We start from the raw sequence: 21,651 nt of genomic DNA, 5'->3' as shown, positions 1-21,651 counted from the left end.
AGAGGCAGTGGAAATATGTTTAGAATTTGAAGAAAAACATATCATGGAAGAATTTCCGTGGGAGCTTCTGAAGAAGACCTTGGTGGCATTTCGGCAGGGCTTTCAGCAAATCTGGGGAAATCTCAGAAAAAAAGCTCTAGGGGGTATTCCAAGAGGAAATTCGAGTAAAACTCAAAAGAATTTCTTGAAAATACCAATTTCAGGGGAGCATCTGAAATAACGCCCGTGGAAACTCCATAAGGGTTTTAGACCAGGAATAGTCCAATCGTCTGGAAGTCATTCTGGTATCCAAACAAAACTTGTAATTAAATTTCAAAAGGAAACCAAGCAGAATCGTGCAAGACTACTTGGAGGAATACCACAAAATTTTAAAAGGAATACCAGAAGAACTTTCTCAGGGAAACCGTGAAGTAGTTCTGGAGGTATTCCAAGAGATTGCATATAACAATCTTAGAGAAACATCCTAGAAGATTTCCATAACGAACTCTAAAAGGAACCCCAGAAAGTATTCAAAAAAAATCATGAAGGATTCCTAGAGAGAAACTTCTAAACAAGTCCCAAAAAAGAACATCTGATGGATTCTTAAGGTATTACTGGATGATTTCAAGAAGCAGATTCGGCAAAGTTTTTAGATAGATTTCCTGAAGAATTTCCAGGAAGCACTCCTACAGGTTTTCTAAAACTGACTCCTGGAGAATTCCAAGAAGGTACCCTAGGAGGATTCCCGGAAAGAACTTTTGGAAACTTCCAGAAGTAAATCTTGGAGAATTCCCAGAAGGACCTTCCGGACCACTCCGAGAATGAGCTCCGGAAGGATACGCTGAAGAAGCTAATGAAGGAATCCCAGTTGGGAATCTTGTAGAAATTCCAACAAAAAAAACTATTGTAAAGGCAGTCCAGCTCAAGCTCTTGGAGGAATCAAAAAAGGAAGTCAAGGATGAATTTCAGATGGAACTTCTGCAGGAATCCCTAAAATGAACATCGGCAGAAAATCTAGAAGAAAGTCCCGGAGCTACATATGCCTGAAATAACTTCTTAAAAAATCGCAGATGGAACTTCTGATAGAACCCAGAAGAATTTCTGGAGGGATCCCAGGGACCCCAAGAAGGTACTGCAGGAAGCAGCTTAGTGGGAATTTTTGAAAGATTATCCGATAAAAAATCTTGAAAGAATTTCCGTAGAAACTTCTGAAGAAAACCTAGGGGGCATTTCGGCAAATCTGGAAAAATACCAAATCCAGGTGGAACTTTTGAAGTAATATCCTTGGAAAATTCATTAGGATTTTGAGAAGGAATGTGTGGGATCCAGAAGCAACTTCTTTGAAACTCCAAGCGTCTGGAAGTCTTTAACGTATTCAGATAAATTCTAGAATGATAACCAAGCGGACGACTACCCTAAGGAAGAAGTTTGAAAAGTTAGGGAATTTCCAAAAAATTGAATAGAAAAATCCTCAGAGGTTCTCTGATAACAAGAACAAATTCTGCCAGCACATATTTGTTATTTAGCTGAGAATTGCTGCTGAAACTTCTCTACAAGTTTTTCTTCTGGAGTTTGTATAGGATTTCTCTATTGGATAGGTCCAACTCTTGGAATTTCTCTCAAAATTCAACGAGAAGTTCCAATCAATTTCATCGAGAATTTCCCTATGGTCAACCATGAATTTCGCTGGAATTTCTCCAAAAATAATGTATCCCTTTGAATTCTTCAGGAATGTAACAGGGAATTCGTCCAGGACTTCTTTCAAGAAGTTTGCTTAAAATTCAACAAAGAGCTTTTGAAGGATGTTTTCTGGAAATTACCTCAAGAATTTCTCTGATACTTCTCTTCAAATTCATTAAGCGATTCCCCTATGATCTTCTGTAGAAATACCCTAGGATATCGTCCCGGAATTTTGCCAAATATTTCTCCCGCTAAATCTTTAGGACTTTCTTTTGGAACGCCTCTGAGAAGCTTCTATAAACAATGTCATTAAACATTTTCTTATGAATTTGTTTATGAATTTTTCCAGTGGTCTCCCTTTAATTTTTCGAGAAATTATCTGGAAACTCCTCCCGGAGATTTAGCTAAAATACATCCAGGGATATCTTTTGATACTTTTTCAGGCGTTTATCTGAAAAATGCTCCCGGAACTTATGTGGGAATTGTTCCAGCAGATTTTATATGAACTGGAAATTACTCCAGGATTTTTTATAGGAATTCCACCAGCAGCTTCGCTAGGAGGTAACTTTTTCCCTGATATTTTCATTGAGAATTGATTAAGGAATTTTTCTAGCAATTCTTACAAGGATTTCTTTACGAATTTTTCTTGAAATTTCCATTGGAAATTCCCTGATTAACTAACCTAGGAATTTAGCTAGATTTTCTTTTAGATATTTACTAGTAATTCCTTTCAGAAAATCCACTACAATTCTGCCAGAAAATTCTCTGAAGATTGCTCAATAAATTTGTCTAGGTATTCCTAGAGAATTCCAGCAGTTTTTCTAGCAATTATTTCAGAAATTTCTTCAAGATTTCCTAAAGGAATTTCTCTGGATTGACTCCCGAAATCCCCTAGAAAGTCTTTCAAGAATATAGCTAGGGATTCCTCTAGGAATTCTTCCAGTGTTCACTTAGGGAACTTCTCTGGTAATTTCTTCCAAAAGGATTTTTTTTTCCAAATATCTTTTGAAGCTATGCTTAGAGCTCCTCTCGAAATGGTCTTTGGTAATTTGTTCAATTTATCTGGGAACTGGTTCAGAAATTCACATTGGAATACCTTTAGCTAATTCTCTTTCAGTTGCTCCAGGAATTTTGCTGCGAACTTTTTTGGAATTTCTCTGAAAGAAACCCTTCATGTATTCGTAAGGAATCTCCTTCAAGATTTTTTCTAGAAATTATAACAAGGATCTCTTTACGAATTATTTTTGGAATTTTCGGAGTAAAATCCTCCAGAAACTATTCCAAGAGTTTCACAAGAAATATTTTCGAAAATCTCCCAGGAATTCCTCCCAGAATATGCATAGAAACTCTTCCAGAAATCACTCAGGAGATTGCGCAACAAATTTGAGTAGGTATTCTTCCATCAATTTCTGTCTTTGCAATGATTCGAAATTTCTCAGACATTCTTCTAAAGATATAGCTAGAAATTCCATCAGGAATTCTACAATCTCAAGCAACAGGAATTTTGCTAGGAAGTCCCCTGGGAATGTTATTGTGAGCTTGTCCAGAAATGAATCTGTGAACTGAATCAGAAATTTCCTTTGGAACGGCTCTAGTAATTTTTCCAGGAATTCCTTCATGAATTGCTCTTCAAATAACTCCACGAGTTTCACTAGGAATTCTCAAAGGGTATTCTGTACGAATTATTCCAGGAGATGCACTGGGAATTCCTCCACAAACAATTATAGGATTTTTGCTAGAAATTCCTTCAGATAGTTCGCTAGAAATTCCTCCTAGAACATTCCTAGCCATTTCTCCCAGAATAACCATAGAAATTCTTCCAGAAATTTAAAAGATTGTTCAAGAAATTTATATAGGTACTAGTTGTCCCGGCAAACATCGTACTGCCTACTTACTATGTTTTTGACATGCAGTTCAGGAGAGAAATGGCCCGTAAAAATGAATTTCAAGTTTTCCATTTCTTGATGCTTTCCCGATCGATTTTCGTAATTTTTATTTCGTACGAACACGTCGGAGCCCTGCATGAATGAATCAGTGAAAGAATGGTGTAAATCCGTTGGCCCGTTTTTGAGCCTATTCGTGACATACAAACACCATTCCATTTTTATCTATATATATAGGTATTCCTCCAGCAGTTTCTCTGATAATCGTTCCAATAATATCAATTCGAATTATGCTAAGATATTCTTTGAGAATGATTCCAGGAACTTTCCTAGGAATTTCGCTACAAATTTCTTCCAAAATTTTCCTCAAAATAACTCCCGGAATTTCCGAAGAAATGCTTTCAGAAATCAGCTGAGAATTTCTTTAAGAATTTCTCTGGAAATTGTTATAGGCATTTCTCGAGGAATTCTCCTGCATTTACTCTTGGAAATTCTCTATAAATTTGTCTCGGAATTTTGCTAAGAATTCCTCCCTGAATATCTTATTCCATTTGGAGTTTTTTTAAGAATTCCTACCTGAATATCTTTGGGAATTCTTCGGGAAATAATCTTAAAATTGCGTCCAGAATTTCTGTGGAGGTTGTTCCAAGGGTTCTATAAGATTTTTTGTCTTGGTCTTCTATATTAAATCCTCCAGGAATTTCTCAAGAAATTTGTTAAAAAATTTCGCCAGGAATTCCCGAAGGAATAACTCTGAAAATTCTACTTGCGATTTGCCTAGAAATTTCTATAGAAATTCAGGAATGTTTCTTGTTATTTCTCCCCAAAATTGTTCCAGGTATTTCGTTTATAGCTCCTGAGTTTTGCTGGGAATTCTTTTTAAAATTACTCCATAAGTTTTCCTAGAAATTTATCAGTAAACTTCTCTTGGAATTTATCTAAAAATTGCCCCTGAAATTTTTCTGGGAATTCCTCCAGAAAATTTTTCCAGAGATTTCCCTAGGAACTTCTCTAGAAATGCCCTTGAAATTTCTTTGGGAGATTTGCAAAGAAATCCTTCAAGAAATGTTCTATGGATTCCTTCCAAAATTGCCCCATGGATTCCTTCAGAAATTCCTTCCTGAATATCTTTGGAAACTCCAGGGATTCTACAAGATGTTTTTCTAGAATTTTTACAGAAAATCCTCCTGGAATTTCTCAAACTTTTTTTTTTGAAAAATTTCGCCAGGAATTCTTCAAAGAATTTCTACTTGTCATTTGCCTAGTTGTAACTTTCGATATTCTGGAATGGTCCTTGAAATTTCGTTTCTAAATTTTCCTGGAAACTGCTCCAGGTATTACACTTTATAATACCTGCATGAATTTTGTTGGGAATTCTTTTAGAAATTACTTCATTAGTTTTCCTAGTAATCCAGCAGGAAACTTTTCTTTAAATTTCTCAAAATTGCCTCAGAAATTTCTCCGGGAATTTATGCAGGAATTTCTTTTCAATTTTTTCCAGAGATTTTCCTAGGAATACTCTTGGAATTTCTTACGGGGTTTTGCTCAGAATGCTTTCCTGAAAATCTTGGAAATTCTTCAGAAAATTATTCCCACAATTGCCTGTGAGATATAAGATGTACTGAATAAAGCGTGATAAAGAGAATGATCACAGCAGGCGATATAGCGCATTTGAATGTGATGCGAACTGTCAAGCAGACAATGTTAGCATCCCTGCTTGCGTAGCAACAACTCCAGGCGTCACCCAACCGCGTTCACTCTTGTCACTTGCGAACCGACGTCAGCCTGGGTAAGTTGTGTGTGCTGCACGTGAGGGGTGATTCTATCCCAGTGAAATACCAAACTCCACATTGCCGAAGTTCCCAATGATATAGTTTCTACAAATCTAAACCTATGTGGAAACAACTTCGCGCAGTGTGTGAAATGCATTAATGATTCAAAGATGCTCAACCCCAAACAATTTCGAAGACAATTATCCCATTCCCAATCACCGGTAACCTTCAGCCCATCACAGCCCGAGCGGATGACGCCATTTGCCCGTCCCAGGGACAACAAATCCGTAACCCCAACTCATAAAAAAAAACTTCCAAGAACTAAACCATCGTGATTCACAATTCGCGCGATCACTGCCTGCGATTGCGATGATCCTCATAGCCACTTGTTGATTCAGCACCATCAGAGTCAGACAGACGATGACACGACGACGACCGACGCTGCGCTGCTGACTAAACAGCACCGCGACTCTCATTCAAGTGCACCACTGGCGCGGCACGGCGATCACCCAACTCAGGGCCATCTTGGATGATCGTAGTAGCCACGTAAAAGCAGGAGTTAGTTCCGCGCATTAGTAAGCAAAATCCGCACAGCCAAGCCAAGCAACCGGACAACTTCGGTCCGAACTGGATTATGTATATCTTATTGTATGCTAACAACGCACTCGGATCACACGGTAACAGAGCAGAGGCACACAACTAAAATAACTAAAGCGAGCGATCATAAAAAAAAACTCCGGCGATCTTCTCCGGCAATTGCCAAAAGCCACTCGAGCCAAAAGTCTCACACTTGCGGGCTAATTCGATTCTGTTCGAGTGTTCCCGATTTTGTCTTCTTCACCTGCCGCTGCTGCACCAAACTGTTGCTTCTGCTGCTGCTGTTGTTGCTTCTCTGGCCGAAAACACTGCTCAGTTGACTGAGGACACTGGCCCGATTCTTCAAAATATTTTGATCATACAACTCCGACGACGACGGGTTGCCCAGAACTCGAGGGCCTGCGGCGATTCGATTGTCCACCGAAGAACAACTGCCACCGTTGCCGGTTTTCTGATTACACGAGGAGATACTGCGACGAACGTCTCGACTTGAACGCGGTCCGGATTCAACTAACGACGACGTCGACGAGGACGTCGAAGAATCGCTGCAGCCACCAACACTACTGCTGCTGGTGCCGCCGCCGCCGCTGCTGACGAGGCTTTGGGCTCTACCGCCCATGTCGCGGGCTCCACCATCACCACCTTCACCGCTACCGCTACCGCCAGCGACGGAATTTATGCTCGATCTTCCATACATGGCTATCACTGTCGGAGCTTGGCGCTCTCTCCGTCTGTTGATCCGTCCGCGACTTCGACTTCGACGACAACGACGCCAAAAGCGTTGTTTTGTTTACTCGCTCTCCTCCCAAAAAAAAACCGGCTCAAAACAACACACCACTCGCTCCCAAACAAACCACTTGTTGATCGTTTCTACACCAACACTAATTGCCGAGGGCTGCGTCGCGCCGGCCGCAGGTTGATCCTACAGAGATCACTCTCCGCTAAGCACGCGAATCACTCCACCAACACCACCATCTTTTATGTTAAATCTCTTGAACACTGACTTCGCTTAGTCACTTCGTGGATTCTTTGAACAGCTCCCCCGAAGAAGAAACAATTTCACCTGTATCCTGTAAAACAAATCAAAGTAGACCATTGAACGACGAGTTCCCCTCTTCATGATCCCGTGAGTAGTGTGCCTCTGATAGCAAACACACTTCCCGGCCCGGCATTATTGCATGGATTGGACGAAGAGCGCAATTAACGTCGCTTAAGCCGTTTACAGCTTATTCTCTCCTCAAGAGGCCAATCATCGAATTATTGTTATGAAATTGCCGGTGCATCTTCCTCCTCCCCCAGACGACGGCGTCTGCTGACCGCAACCATCCACCCACTTCACCAGGAAGAGTCAACAACGCAGCGGTGTCGAGAGTTGTGTGAGAGCTTGGTGTGTCGTGATTGTATGCGTGTGCAATCCTCTCGCGGTGAATTGCGCGTGAGAGAGAATCACAGAAGTGAAGGTGGCGAACGGGCGCCTCAATGTATGCAATGCAACAAACACGTAATGAGACCGTTCCATGTTGTTTTGCTTTTGGAAAGCTTTCTTCGGTAGGAGTTTTAAGCTTTTTTTTTGCTCAAAGTAATGTGTTATGCTGGCAAGGTGCTTTACTGATGTATTGAACGGCTTCGAATCATTTCTCCTGGAGGATTGCTCAAAAAAATCACCAGGAATTCCTTCCGAAACTTCTCGAGGGTGTCCGTTAGCAACCTTTTCAGGGATTTCCCATTTCAAGAAAAAATGCTAAATTACAATTAAAAAATTATTTTGTAAACGAAATGTTTTAAGTAAATATTAGTCTGAAAATATTGAAATTTCGAAATTATTGCAAAATCTTTTTTTATTTGATTTTTTCTCGAAATGAGAGATTTGCAATAATTTTTAAAAGATTGGAATAGTCTAATTTCTTAACAAGTCGAGTTTTAAGCTATTAAAAGTGTGATACTGTTAAAATGTAAGGTCCAATCGTACACTAGAAGCTGAGATTAAGAGCTCCAAACTTGAGCATTTTATTATATATATGAAAATTGACCAATGCGTACTTTATTCTGTCCGGTAATGTATGTGCTACTTAGGTTCTGGGATTTCAACAGCAGATCCGTCTGGATTTCTTCCTGGAGTTCTACTAGAATTTCTTCTGGGATACTTCCAAGAATTGGTTCTAAATTTTCTCCTGGAGTTCCCCAAGAATTCTTAAAAGTTCCTCGGAAATTTGTCTAGAATTACCCTGGGATTTTCTCCAGAATTTCCGCAGAAAATTCTCCTGGAGTATCTCAGGAATAGCTTCTCGAAATTGTTTGCAGTTCAACGGCCTTAGCAACACACAAGTCATATAAGAATTACGGCAGCGCAGATTTTGGTTATATAGTAGTTAATTTGACTTTATTCAAGCGTTATGCTAGAATAACGTCAAATTAACTGCTGCACAACCAAAACTTGCACTGCCGTAACTCTTATATGATATGCGTGTTACATGGGGGGAAGCCCTCCTGAAGTTCCCAAGAATGAGTCTAGGAGCTCTCCAGGCATTTCTCCATGGCACCCCCAGGAATATTACGGGAATTCCTTTAGAAGTATTTACCCCAAGAATTCCTCCAGCATTTTTGATAGAGTCCCTTCAGGATTTTCTCCATTATTCCTCTGGAAATCTCTGCATAAATACTCCGGAAATTCCCCTCAGGACTTCTACTTCAGGAGTTCACCAAGAAGTTCTCCAGCATAAATACGCCCAGACAACCAGGAATCGCATAAGGATGCACGCTGTACATCGTCTAAAGTACTATTTTATGTCACTATCGCATATATGTACGGTTTAGGGACAATTTGAATCGCATATGATGTTATTTTTTTAGCTTACTGTGATGTATCTGGTTAAATCATATGAGAGTGCAATTTTTTTTTTATAATGTATGTCTTCATCGTAATTCATTTTTTTTTATTGCGACGAACTTTGCTTATTCGCAAAAGCTTTCGAGTGAACTCGCAAAGTGTCAATTGAATTCGCATAATTGCGTACTGCGATGAATATTCGACTTCGCTTGGTACTTTTCTAATTATGTCAGTTTAACCCGCATTGGTGTACAAATTAAATCGCATAAAAGTGAAAATAAACTCGTTCAAATGTACATACAAACTCGCATATGGGTAATTCTCGCTGAGACCGGCCCACTATTTACACCTTGTCTTCAAAAATGTTTAAGGTGCCGATTTTCTGAAAGCCCTCGCCTAAAAAGTAAGAAAAATGCATTTGGTTACTCAAATTGATGGACCCCCGTTAGTTAGAGCCACAACAATTTTCGCAGACCCCTCGATTTTGGTCAAATTGTGGCTCACTTAAACCGTTATAACTCGAAAGTTTCTCCAACAACCACCCCAAAACGAATTGTTATTGAAAAGAGGAAAAATAGAGCTACTTTTTACAATAATAAAAAGTTGGGTCGGCCATATTGATTTTGGCTGCCATCTTGAATTTTTATACCAAGACATATTTTTCACCATGAGGGCAACCACCGATTTTCAAAAACTTTGCATCAATTAAAAGCTGGGACATTTATACATAACATATCAAAAAATTAGGGATGTCTTTTTCTTCTTTCAAAAGTTATCTGCCGTTTTGTAAATCATGCCACTTTTGCGCACTGGGCCCGGTGCCGGCCGTTTACATAAATGCAGCGTTATTTAGCAGTGTTTACGAACACGAATTTGAATTCTGAACCCACTAATGGAAAGCTGAAGGTTTAAGCTTTTCAAAACACTAAACAAGTTATGAAAACAATGCCCGTATTATTGAGAAACAGTCAAAAACGGAAACGAACCGCCGATTTGGCCAAGTTTTGCGGCACGCACCTTTGTGTATACATGCAGGCGTAAACTCGGATGCTGTTGCATGTCGTTGCCGGTGCGCATGGAAATGTATGGAGAAAACGTGGCTTAATTTATAAAACTGCAGATAACTTTTGAAAGAAGAAAAAGACATCTCTATTTTTTTGATATGTTATGTATAAATGTCCCATCTTTCAATTGATGCAAAAATTTTAAAAATCGGTGTTTGCCCTAATGGTGAAAAATATGTTTTGGTATAAAAATCCAAGATGGCGGCCAAAATCAATATGGCTGACCCAACTTTTTATTATTGGAAATAGTAGCTCTATCTATCGTGCAAATTGGTTGTCTGGGCGTGCTTCTCTCCCGGATTTTTCCAAATATTAATAAAGGACTTACTCGGGCATATTTACACGAGTTCCAGGAGTTCCTCGGCAAATCCTCCGGAAATACCCCAACCCTCGGAAATTCATGGTGGTGTTCTCCGAGAATACTTCTACGAGTTCTTAGGTTATTTCTGCAGAACTACCCTCGAGTTTCCCGAGTGTTTCACGGATACTTCTTCAGCAGCTATTCTGGAATTACTCCAGGAGTTTCCCGAACATTCTTCGGGAGTCCCCCAAGGATCCAGGAGTTACCTGAAAAATCCTCCAGGTAATTGTCCTGAGAGTTCCTCTAGAAATTTCTCCTGCGATTCCTCTAGGAAGATTTCCAGGGATTTTTCCAGGGATTTCCTCAGTGTTTCCTCCAGAAGTTCCCCGAGGATTCCTTGGGAGTTCGTCAAGGATTTTTCCAGGAGTTCCATGAAAACTCCTCCAGGTAACTTTAGCAAGAGTTCCTCTAGAAATTTCTCCTGGGATTTCTCAAGAAATTACCCCAAGAATTCCTTCAGGGATTCCTTCAGGAGTACTCCCAGGGATTCCTTCACGAACTCCTCTAAAGACTCCTTCATGGATTCATCTAGAAAATCCTCCAACAACTAGTCCAGGAATTTCTTCAGGGATTCCTCAACGGAATTCCTCAAGGGATTCTTCCTGAAATTCCTGCAAGAATTGCTCCAGATTTTCTTCCAGGGATTCTTCATGGAAGTCCTACAGGAATTCCTACAACTAATTTCTCCAAAGATCAGTAGGGCTTGTTGTGGAGCTTGGAGTTTTTAATTCCAAAATAGTTTGGATGACCTAGATCACCAAGTGAATGTTGCTAAGCCATCAGAATTGCACTCTGAGGCACTATGAGTAGCGTAGACTATATTCCGTGAGCATTTGCTTCAATAAAACTATCCTAAGATTTACAGATATTGCGACCCATACTTCAAAATACGTTTGGGCCCATTTGTAGGCCAGTGGACAGCCAAATAGCAACACATAGAGATACTCGTAATATTATGAAGTGCAACAGACACAATCGTGAAAGAATTATGCCGATCGAGTGTACAGGAACAAGAGTAGAGCCTGTAGACCTTGAAGGTCCTAATTCCAAAATAGTTTGGAAAGCCTGGAATATCCCATGAATGTATCTGGAGCATTATAGTTGTGTATCGAGGCTCCATCAGTAGTATAGACTACATTCCACGAATATTTTTTGCAATTTAAACATGATACAGAATGTAGATATCGTAACCCAATCTTCTAAGTGTATCGGAGGCCATTTATATTTTACGAAATTTCCAACTACCACAATATCGAGTTGCTCGTAGCATTGCGAGGTCTAATGTGCATCGTCGTGACTAAATTTCTTGAACAGAGTGAACACAAATGGTGGTAGATGTTGTAGATCTTAAGAAAATGAACTCCAGGGTAGTTTGGATGATCTTGGTCACCCAATTCATGTACCATGAATTTTCCAGGGGAGCTTTGAGTCTTTTTGAGTACCGTAGAGTATGTTATGTGTTCATTCATCGTGTATAAAATTTGATTTGAATGTTGGATTTGAGACACAAGTACAAGTACACTTCGTAGTACTTTGGAGGCCTTAGAATAGTTCTGGTATGAAAACTTCAACAGATTCATCATTCTGATGGAAGTGATGCATTGCATGTCAAGGGTCAGTGAAAACTATTGATGATTAGTAATTCGACGAAATTTGAGCAAAAACATGTAGAATTTAAATTGAAAAAAAAAACAAAAGAGCCATGTATTTTCGGCTACCAGCAAAGAGGGAGGCACCATACATGTCTTAGCACAACTATTCCCCTTGACTATTGTATTTCTACCAAAAGAAGATCTTCCCGGGTGTTTACGGGTTTAACGAATTTCTTCTAATAATTTCCACAGGTATCTTCTAGAGATCTTTCAAGGATTCCTTTAGAAAATCCTTAATCCGGGAGCAGTCGATACGTGTACTGTGTACACTAAAGTGACCAGACGTCCCGCGTTTCGTGGGACAGTCCCGCATTTTGACCAAATGTCCCGCGACAAATTACGTCCCGCGAAATGTCCCGCGTTCGTTTCAAATCGTAAAAATGTCCTGTGTTTAAAAAAGTTTCAACAAGCATACAACATATTGTAGTATCTTCAGTGTCAAAATAGTCAAACCGGTTTTGTACAAAGCACAAATCACATCAAACATATTAACAAAACTTTCAACATCAGAGTTCAATAACTGAAAGACTTTTTTTGCGAGAAAGTACATCAAGATTCTGGGTTACAGTACAGTTTGGACTTTTGAAAGCTTTTTTATCGAGCGATAGAAGTCCCAGCATTTTTTTATTTTTAAATAAAAAAAAAAGAATATTCGGTTGATGTTTATGCACAGTAGTGTGGGATCCGTTCCGGGTCCTGAGTATCTGTGCAAAATTTGAGCACGATCGCTTGCGTCTACACTTTGCGCATTGCAATTGAAATTTGTATGGGATTTTGTATGGGAAAACATACTTTTTTGCATTTTAGCCATAAATTGAAAAAGTTTGTCTGAAACTTTTTAACCGATATTGTAAATTGATAGCCTAGGATGTTCTGAAGAACGTTGTTGAAGACCACAAAGCGATCCGATGCTTGTGAAAATAGTTATAACCAACGAACCGCATGCATGTGTTTATGTTTTAACATGTAATGGAATAACAATAGCAACAAAATCATGATGTTTCGCCAAGCAATGCCAACGCTATAACTTTTTTCATAAGCATCAGAACACTTCGCGGTCTTCGACAAAGTTTTTCAGGACACCGTAGGCTATGTTTTCACTTTAACAGTTACACGGTTTTAGAAAAATTCGAGCTTGTTATGAGAGAAATGCAAAAAAGTGTGTTTTCCCATGTAAAATCCCATACAAACTTCAAACGCGATGCGCAAAACGTAGACATAACCGATCGTGCCCAAATTTTGCACACTTATTTGGGTCCTGAAATGGGATCAAAAAAGCTTTGATCTGATGGGAGCAAAGCCATTTCCAAAGTTTTTTTTTCAAAGAAATTTCGGATGGAAAGCTCAACGAAATTTGCCAAATGAATTGTCATTGAAAATAACAGAAGAATGCGGCAATTTCAAGGAAATAGCCAGAGAAATAACCGAAGTTTCCAACAGAATAACTTGAGAAATTCTCAAAGGAATTTTCGATGATATTTCTTGTGTAATTACCAAATTTATTCCAGAAGAACTATCGAAGAATTTTCCGAAGCATTAGCCTAAGACATTTCCAAAGAATCTGTGAAATGATTTAAACATCAAAATGCCTGAGATGTTTTGTTAATTTGGAAAAGTGGGCGATTCCCATGGAAATTTTCAAAGAGTACTTCGAAGAAATTGCTGAAGAATCTCCTAAAAGCAATGTTGAAACATTTACGAAACAATTGTCTTAGAAATTAGGGAAAGAGGGCATTACCAAAAGTATTTTTTAAACTGAAACTTCTTCAACAAATTACCGAAGGAACTCCCAATGGAATTATTTAAAAAAGTTTTCAAAAAAAAAAATCTGGAGAGATGCTAAAGGAATACCAATGAAAATTTCAAAGGTTTTCATCAAGTAATTTCTGAATATATTTCCAAAGGCATTACCGATCGATTGAACAAAGGAATTACATGAGTGATTTTGAAATAAATTGTCTACCAAATTTCCGAAGGAGCTCACAAAGAATATGCGAAGGAAATGTCTAAGAAATTTTCAAAGAAAATGCTGAGAAAATTTTAAAGGAAATTATCAGCAGCATTTTTTTTTTAATTTTCCACTGGAAATTATTCTAAAAGCCCCTCCGGAATCGCTGTAGCCATTCCTCTGGAAGTTCCACTATTAGTTCAACTGGGAAATTATTCAGGATTTCCACTGAAAATTCCATTAGGAAGTCTATTTTGAAATACTCCTGGTGATTGCGATAATTTGCAGGATTTTGGAAGTTACGTAGGAACTCTTACCTCCAAAAATTGCCCTAGGAATTCCAGCAGAAGTTTCTCTACGAAGTTCACCGGGAGTTTGTACAGATTCACAGAGAACTTCTCTAGAAGTATTACTGGGAATTCTTTCAGGAGAAATTTGCTAAAAATACCTCTGGAATTTTCTCTATTAGTTCCACGGAGACTTACTTCAGGAATTCCATCTGAATTACCTTCAGGAGTTCTACTGAAAATTCTTCTAAGAGTTGCACCCGGAATTCCTTAAGGAATACCACTAGGAATTCCACAAAAAAAATCTCAGGAGAAATTCACCGGAATTTGCTTTGGGACCTTTTCCAGATGTTCCAGCGGGAAATCTTCTAGAAGTTTGTTCGGGAACTTTTGTAGAAATTTCTCTGTTTATCCGAATTCGGAAATTTCCTAATGAATTAATCCAGAAATTTGTACAAAAGTAGCTCAACGCTTTTGTACCTCCTGGAACTCCTCCAGATGTTCTACCGTGAGATTTTTCAGCAATTTCGCCAAGAATTCTCTCACGAATTGCTCCGGAAATCATCCAGAAGCTCTTCTATGAGTTCTTGTCCTTCCGAATTTGTCCTTCAGTTCCTCCGTGCTCCTCAATGAAAGCTTCCAAAGATCATCTATAAATTCTTTCAAAATATTATCCGTGAATTCTCCAAGTTTTTTTGAGGAAATTCTTTCGGAAGTTCCTCCGGGAGCTCTTCTTCAGGAAGTACCTTGATTCAATAACTGATCCGGAAGTTCCTCCGGGCTATTAACCGGAAGTTTATCCGAGAATTTTGTCTGGAATCTCCTCACGTTTTTTTCAATGTTCCTCCGGAATTTTCTTCAAAAGATGCTGTGGAAGTTTTGCAGTAAAATCTTCAGGAGTTCTTCCGGAGGTTTTCTGTGAAATGCTGCCGAAAATTCTTGTGAAAATTATTGAGGAAAATCCTGTTGGATTTTTTCTGGGAGTTTTCTTTTTCGGAATAGCTGCAGTTTGTTCAAGAGTATTTCCAGGAGTTCCTGCAGTGACAAATCCGAGAGTTCCGCCGAAATTCATGCAGAAGCTCCTCCAGTGTTTCATCATGGAAATCCACATGGGACTCCTCCAGAAGTTTCATTTGGAAATCCTTCAAGATTTTCAAGTAGGACTTTTTTTTTGAGATCTGCCTAGGATTCATTCTGAATTTTTACTACAATGGAGAAAACTCTGTAAAAGCTCCCGTAATCAATCCAAAATTAAAATTTTTAATCTAATCTAAAAATCTAATCTTATAATCTAAAAATCTCGGAAAAGTTCCTGAATTTATTATAAGAATCAATTAAATGTTAACATATTTCGAAAAGTAAATGATAAATGATATAGAAATTTTGAAGAAATTTCCAATGGAAGTCTTTGAAAAAAAAAAAACGAAGAAAAGTTCCTAAGGTGTTCAATAAAGAAAACCTTACAAAAATCAAAACCGTTGTAAAAATTACTGAAAGAATTTTTAATAAAATTCTACATTTCAGAAACAAACAAGTCATAAATGTGTTGCAGAATTTCAGAGAAAATACTTACAGGAGTTTCCTAACAAACGAATTGAACATTTTCAAATGGAGCATATAGAAACATTGGAAGAGGAAATGTACCTTTGATATCATAGCCAAGAGAATAATGTTGTCAAAAATAGTATTAGTTCCCCTATTTTTCATGGGATTTTAGGATATTTTAAGAACTCGCACAAATAGCTCTGAATGGTACTTTGAATGACTTTCAGTGTCTGAAAATCAAACGCCGACTGTACTATTTTGTGGAGGTTTCTATGAAACGTTCCTGCAAAAATGTTGAGAAATGCTGTAAGCGACTTTTTGAAGCCTGAAAGTAATCTTTAAAGACATTCTAAAAAGAATTGACAAATAAGCTTTTGAAAAAAATGAGCAGATTCTCAGAAGGAACTTATAAAGACATTATGCAAAACAAAATCTTGAAGGAATTTTGAAAAGGTCTTTGGAGGAGTTGCTGGAGGACCTCCAGTAAACGTCGCAGAAACTACTTTAGTTATTCTTGTAGCCATTTTCGAGGAAACTTTAGAAGAAATACTTAAGGCATTCCAGGAGGAACTCCTGAAGAAATTGTCGGTGAAAGTTTTTACGAAATTCATTAAACACTCTCGAAAAAACTCTATAAATGTATTTTATAGAGCCATTTGAGAGTATATTCAAGAAATTCCGAAGGAGCTTTTGAAAAAAGTGGACTGGAATTTTCGGAGCAATTTCTGAAAGAAGAAATCTAGAGAAAAATCTCAAAGGAACTCCTACAATGACGAAAAAAGTTTCAGAAGGGATTTCCGGATGAACTTCTGGGGAAATTTCTGGAAAAACAATTGGTAGAATACCTGGGACAAATTTTTAAAAACAAATCCAATGTAGACTTCCCGGGAACATTCTAAGTGGAACACATCGGGAATATTAGGTGGAACTTGAAAGTTCAAAATCGAACTTCTGGAGATATCCCAGGTTGAGCTCCCGGAGGGATCCGAAATAAAACTCCTACAGGAGTTCCTGGTGGAACTTCTACATAGAGTAAATACCAGATGGAACTACCAGAGAATTTCATGGTGGAATTGGTTGAACAAAAAACCAAAAGTGAAACACCTGGAAAATCCCCGGTGGAACTGCAAAAAAAAAATCTATCTGGAATTTCTCAGGTGGAAGTTCTAGATGAATCTCAAGTAGACCTCCTGGAGAATCCCAGGAGGAACTCTTGAAAAAAAAAAAACAAAGGTGGAACTCCTTGGAAAATCTCAATGAAACTCCTAGGTAAATCCCAGATGGAGCAGTTGGAGAAATTCAAGGTGAAACTTCTGGAAAAAAAAAATTACAGGCTCTTGGAAAATTTACGGATGAAAGTGCTGGAGAAATCCTAGGTGCAACTCCTGAAAAAAAAATCATAGGTGAAACTACTGGAGAAATCTAAAATGTATCTAAAGAAATTCCTTGTAAACTCCTTTGGGAAATCCTAGATTGAACTTCCAAGGAAATTTCAGGTGGAGCTCCTGAAGGAAACCAAAGTGAATCCTGGATTCCTGGATTAAAATTTTCAACCATTCTTTTTTGCGTTCTAAGTTTTTAGAACTGTTATTCTGAAATGTTTGTATAGGCAAAAATGTACAACCACCCACAATTCGCTCTAAAAACATCTTCTCTCTGACCGGTCGGCTTGCGAAAATGATTCACGTCATCAAGTAAATAAACGAAAGTGAAATTATTACGTTCTATCTATATGTACCTATACACTCTCTCACAGAAAGAAAAATTCGACAATGATTTTTCATAAGGGCCTAACTGACTTGATCGATTTCTCTTCGTCGACTCGCTCTTTCGCTAATAACTTTATCAAAACAAACAAAATCATTATTCTTTTTGTTTCTAAAGCAAGATGTAGACATCTCCTTCGCATTTCAATCAAAAAATTTTGGGAAAACTCAATACACATTCTGTAATAACACAAAGAGAGGATCGATGAAGAGAAAACGAAAATGTCAGTTAGGCCCTAATGAAGAATCAGTGTCGAATTATCGTCCGCACGGTTTGACCGACCGGCTGCTGAATCATCCTGCGAGTTTCTGCGTTTTGTTTTCCTCCGTAGTGCTGCTTGTTTAGGGCAAGGGTACTAAACATCATCAATTGATCAAAAGCTTCGACAATCACATTTTTCAACATTGTATTTTTTTTTTAATTTTTGTTCATTATTATTTTTATATATATATATTAACGAGATTTTTAGCCCTAGGCTAGTTCCTCTCGGGACCCACGCTTTACTTCCCTTCCGAAGGAAGAACTCGCATTTTGCGAGTATGTCGGGAGTGAGATTCGATCCCAGGTCCTCGGCGTGATAGTCAAGTGTTCTAACCATCACACCAGATCCGCTCCCCTTCATTATTATTATTATTTTTTATTTTTAATAACATGTCAAAAAATAGATCTCAATGTCCAAAATCTGTACACCTACCCTTTGAATGCATCACCGTAAAGATATTTGATTTCAGGCAAATCCGTACGGCTTAGAAGAGAAGGGGCTCAATAAATTTTCACCCTCAAGCAGCTGATCGTTCTCCGATCGAAATGTGGCTGGTGGTGAATCACTCAGTTCACCCAATTTGCCTATCAGGGCAGATCAGAGCATCTTTCACTCTTCATTCAGGATGGGTTAGTCCCAATGCCACGACCATTCGATCTTCGAGCAAGTGTAAACAAACAATCTTCTGCCATAACATGTATGGCGATCCTTATGTACTGTGGCGGATATCGTTTAGAAATTGGATACAAGTTTGCTAAAAACTTATTTTTGTAGTACTACTTAGTAACCACTGTTCACCAAGAAGGTGCGTGTTGCGGCACCTGGCATCACTGCACAAGTGGTGCATTGTACAGTGGTGCATTGTACAGTGCGGCTCAAACAGCGTCTGTTCTGGTATATAGCGGCTAAGTATGAAATGCTCCTTCACCGAAAGCTATACCTAAGGTGGCAGCCCCACCACGGTGGATAGGGGACCTTATGCCAACAACCTACTGTTTCCGAAACCCAAAAAAAAACCCGATTTAATCCACCTATGGTGAACAGAACCCTTCTTACACTTATTAAAATAATTGTTGTATTATTTGTATTTAACATATTTATTTTGTGTAATTGACCAAAAGTTCTGGAAAATATTGTGGATTTGGCATCTAGTGGATTGGTTTCCAAAATAGCATTATGGATCATGGACTAAACCACCATAAATGCCAGACATCTCCTAGAATCTTGTATGGGATGTTTAAAAAATAGCTTACATATTCTGAAATATTGTATATTTTGTTAACTGCCTAAAGATCTTGAATCTATTAACCCGTTTCGGTCCTAGTTGGGAATTTAATTTCAAAAAATCACCGTGACTTCATTTTCCATCCGATTTTTACGAAATTTTGAACGAAGATCGCGCTACATCTCTAGTTGTATGGAAAAATATTAAAATGGTATTTTGGTCCTTGGGGTCTGAGTTATTGAAGGGGTTATATGGGTCAAATCGGGTCAAAAATGGACCAACTTCCTTTTAACCACTGATTACTTGTAAAAAACACATGCAATATGATTGCAAACATGTTCAATTATCTTTATATTATTACATACACATAGTTTGAGTAAATTGGGATTGTCTGGTTTTGGTTCCGGATGTTCCGGGTCGCGTTTGGGGTGCGTTCGGAGGACACTTCTCACACGTTCCCTACACTTGACATTTTTTCTCGCATAATTCTAAAAACAGGCTTGTCCTGATTCATTCTTCATAATTTTGTGTACTGAGTATGATGAAGGAATATTCAAAGTTTTTTTTTGACATATTGGCCGTCATCCCGGATGTTCCGGGAACCTGGAACCACCCGGGGAAGTGGCCATTCTCCAAATTGTTATGAAACATGGCTTGCGACATATCAATCTTCATGATTTTGCAAAACAAGTATGTTAGAGGAGAATTTAGAGGTTTTTGGACATATTGGCCTCCATTCCGGATGTTCCGGGAACCTGGAACCACCCGGGGAAGTGGCCATTCTCCAAATTGTTATGAAACATGGCTTGCGACATATCAATCTTCATGATTTGGCAAAACAAGTATGTAAGAGTGGAGTTCAGAGGTTTTTGGACATATTGGCCACCATCCCGGATGTTCCTGGAACCTGGAACCACCTGGGGAAGTGGCCGTTTCCCAAACAGTTATGAAACAAGGCTTGCGACAAATCAATCTTCATGATTTAGCAAAACAAATATGTTAGAGTAGAATTCAGAGGTTTTTGGACATATTGACCACCATGTTGGATGTTCCAGGAACCTGGGACCACCCGGGGAAGTGGCCATTCTCCAAATTGTTATGAAACATGGCTTGCGACATATCAATCTTCATGATTTTGCAAAACAAGTATGGTAGAGGAGAATTTAGAGGTTTTTAGACATATTGGCCACAATTCCGGATGTTCCGGGAAACTGGAACTACCCGGGAAGTGGCCATTTTCCAAACAGTTATGAAACATGGCTTGCGACATATCAATCTTCATGATTTTGCAAAACAAGTATGTAAGAGTGGAGTTCAGAGGTTTTTGGACATATTGGCCACCATCCCGGATGTTCCTGGAACCTTGAACCACCTGGGGAAGTGGCCGTTTCCCAAACAGTTATGAAACAAGGCTTGCGACAAATCAATCTTCATGATTTAGCAAAACAAATATGTTAGAGTAGAATTCAGAGGTTTTTGGACATATTGACCACCATGTTGGATGTTCCGGGAACCTGGAACCACCCAGGGAAATGGGCATTTCCTTAAACAGTTATGCAACATGGCTTGCGACAGATCAGCCTTCATGATTTTGCAAAACAAGTATGCTAGAGTAGAATTCAGAGGGTTTTTGGACATATTGGCCACCATCCCGGATGTTCCAGGAACCTGGGACCACCCGGGGAAGTGGCCATTTTCCAAACAGTTATGAAACATGGCTTGCGATATATCAATCTTCATGATTTTGCAAAACAAGTAAGTTAGAGTAGAACTCAGAGATTGTTGAACATATTGGCCGCCATCCCGGATGTTCTGGGAACCTGGAACCACCTGGGTAAGTGGCCATTTTCCAAATTGTTATGAAACATAGCTTGCGACATATCAATCTTCATGATTTTGCAAAACAAGTATGTTAGAGTAGATTTTAGAGGGTTTTGGACATATTGCCATCCATCTTGAATATTCTGGTAACCGGGGACCATCCGGGGAAGTGACCATGCCCCAATAAATTATGCAACATGGCTTGACATATCAATTTTCATGATATTTATTATTAGGAAGGTAAGAGGAGAATCCAGATGGCTGTGGACATATTGTATAATACTCTGGATGATCTAGGAACTTGCAGCCATCCAAGGAAGTAGCCATTTTTCCGGAACATCCAGATATGGTTGCCAATATGTCCAAAAACCTCTGAACTCCACTCTTACATACTTGTTTGGCAAAAACATGAAGATTGATATGTCGCAAGCCATGTTTCATAATTGTTATGGAAACGGCCACTTCCCCGGGTGGTTCCAGGTTCCCGGAACATCCAAAATTGTGGCCAATATGTCTAAAAATCTTCGAATTCTACTCTAATATATTTGTTTTGCAGAATCATGAAGACTGATATGTCGCAAGCCATTTTGCATAACTGTTATGGAAATGGCCACTTCCCTGGGTGGTTCCAGATTCCCGGAACATCCTAGATGGTGGCCAATATGTCCAAATACCTCTGAATTCTACTCTAACATACTTGTTTTGCAAAATCATGAAGATTGATATGTCGCAAGCCATGTTTCATAACAATTTGGAGAATGGCCACTTCCCCGGGTGGTTCCAGGTTCCCGGAGCATCCGGGATGACGGCCAATATGTCAAAAAAAAAAAAACTTTGAATATTCCTTCATCATACTCAGTACACAAAATTATGAAGAATGAATCAGGACAAGCCTGTTTTTAGAATTATGCGAGAAAAAATGTCAAGTGTAGGGAACGCGTGAGAAGTGTCCTCCGAACGCACCCCAAACGCGACCCGGAA

The 21,651-nt window shown here is 38.8% G+C and overlaps 1 protein-coding gene across 6 annotated transcripts in view; it reads right to left on the bottom strand.

The window, feature by feature from the left end:
* Positions 1 to 21,651, bottom strand: part of LOC109400433 (filamin-A) — a 365,952-nt gene that overhangs the window by 314,853 nt on the left and 29,448 nt on the right. For 5 of the 6 annotated variants that reach the window (XM_062846655.1, XM_062846658.1, XM_062846656.1 and 2 more), the window contains exon 2: positions 6,156 to 6,981. The exons of the other annotated variant lie outside the window; for it this stretch is intronic. In XM_062846655.1, the coding sequence (XP_062702639.1) occupies positions 6,156 to 6,608 (453 nt within the window). In that variant the 5' untranslated portion in view covers positions 6,609 to 6,981. The remainder of the gene's footprint in view (positions 1 to 6,155; positions 6,982 to 21,651) is intronic. 6 annotated transcript variants of the gene reach the window in all.

Source organism: Aedes albopictus, chromosome 1 (genome assembly GCF_035046485.1).
Source record: "Aedes albopictus strain Foshan chromosome 1, AalbF5, whole genome shotgun sequence".
Classification (NCBI taxonomy): Eukaryota; Metazoa; Arthropoda; class Insecta; order Diptera; family Culicidae; genus Aedes; species Aedes albopictus.
The sequence above is the reverse complement of the archived record's forward strand: the minus strand, read 5'-3'. Positions and strand labels throughout refer to the sequence as shown.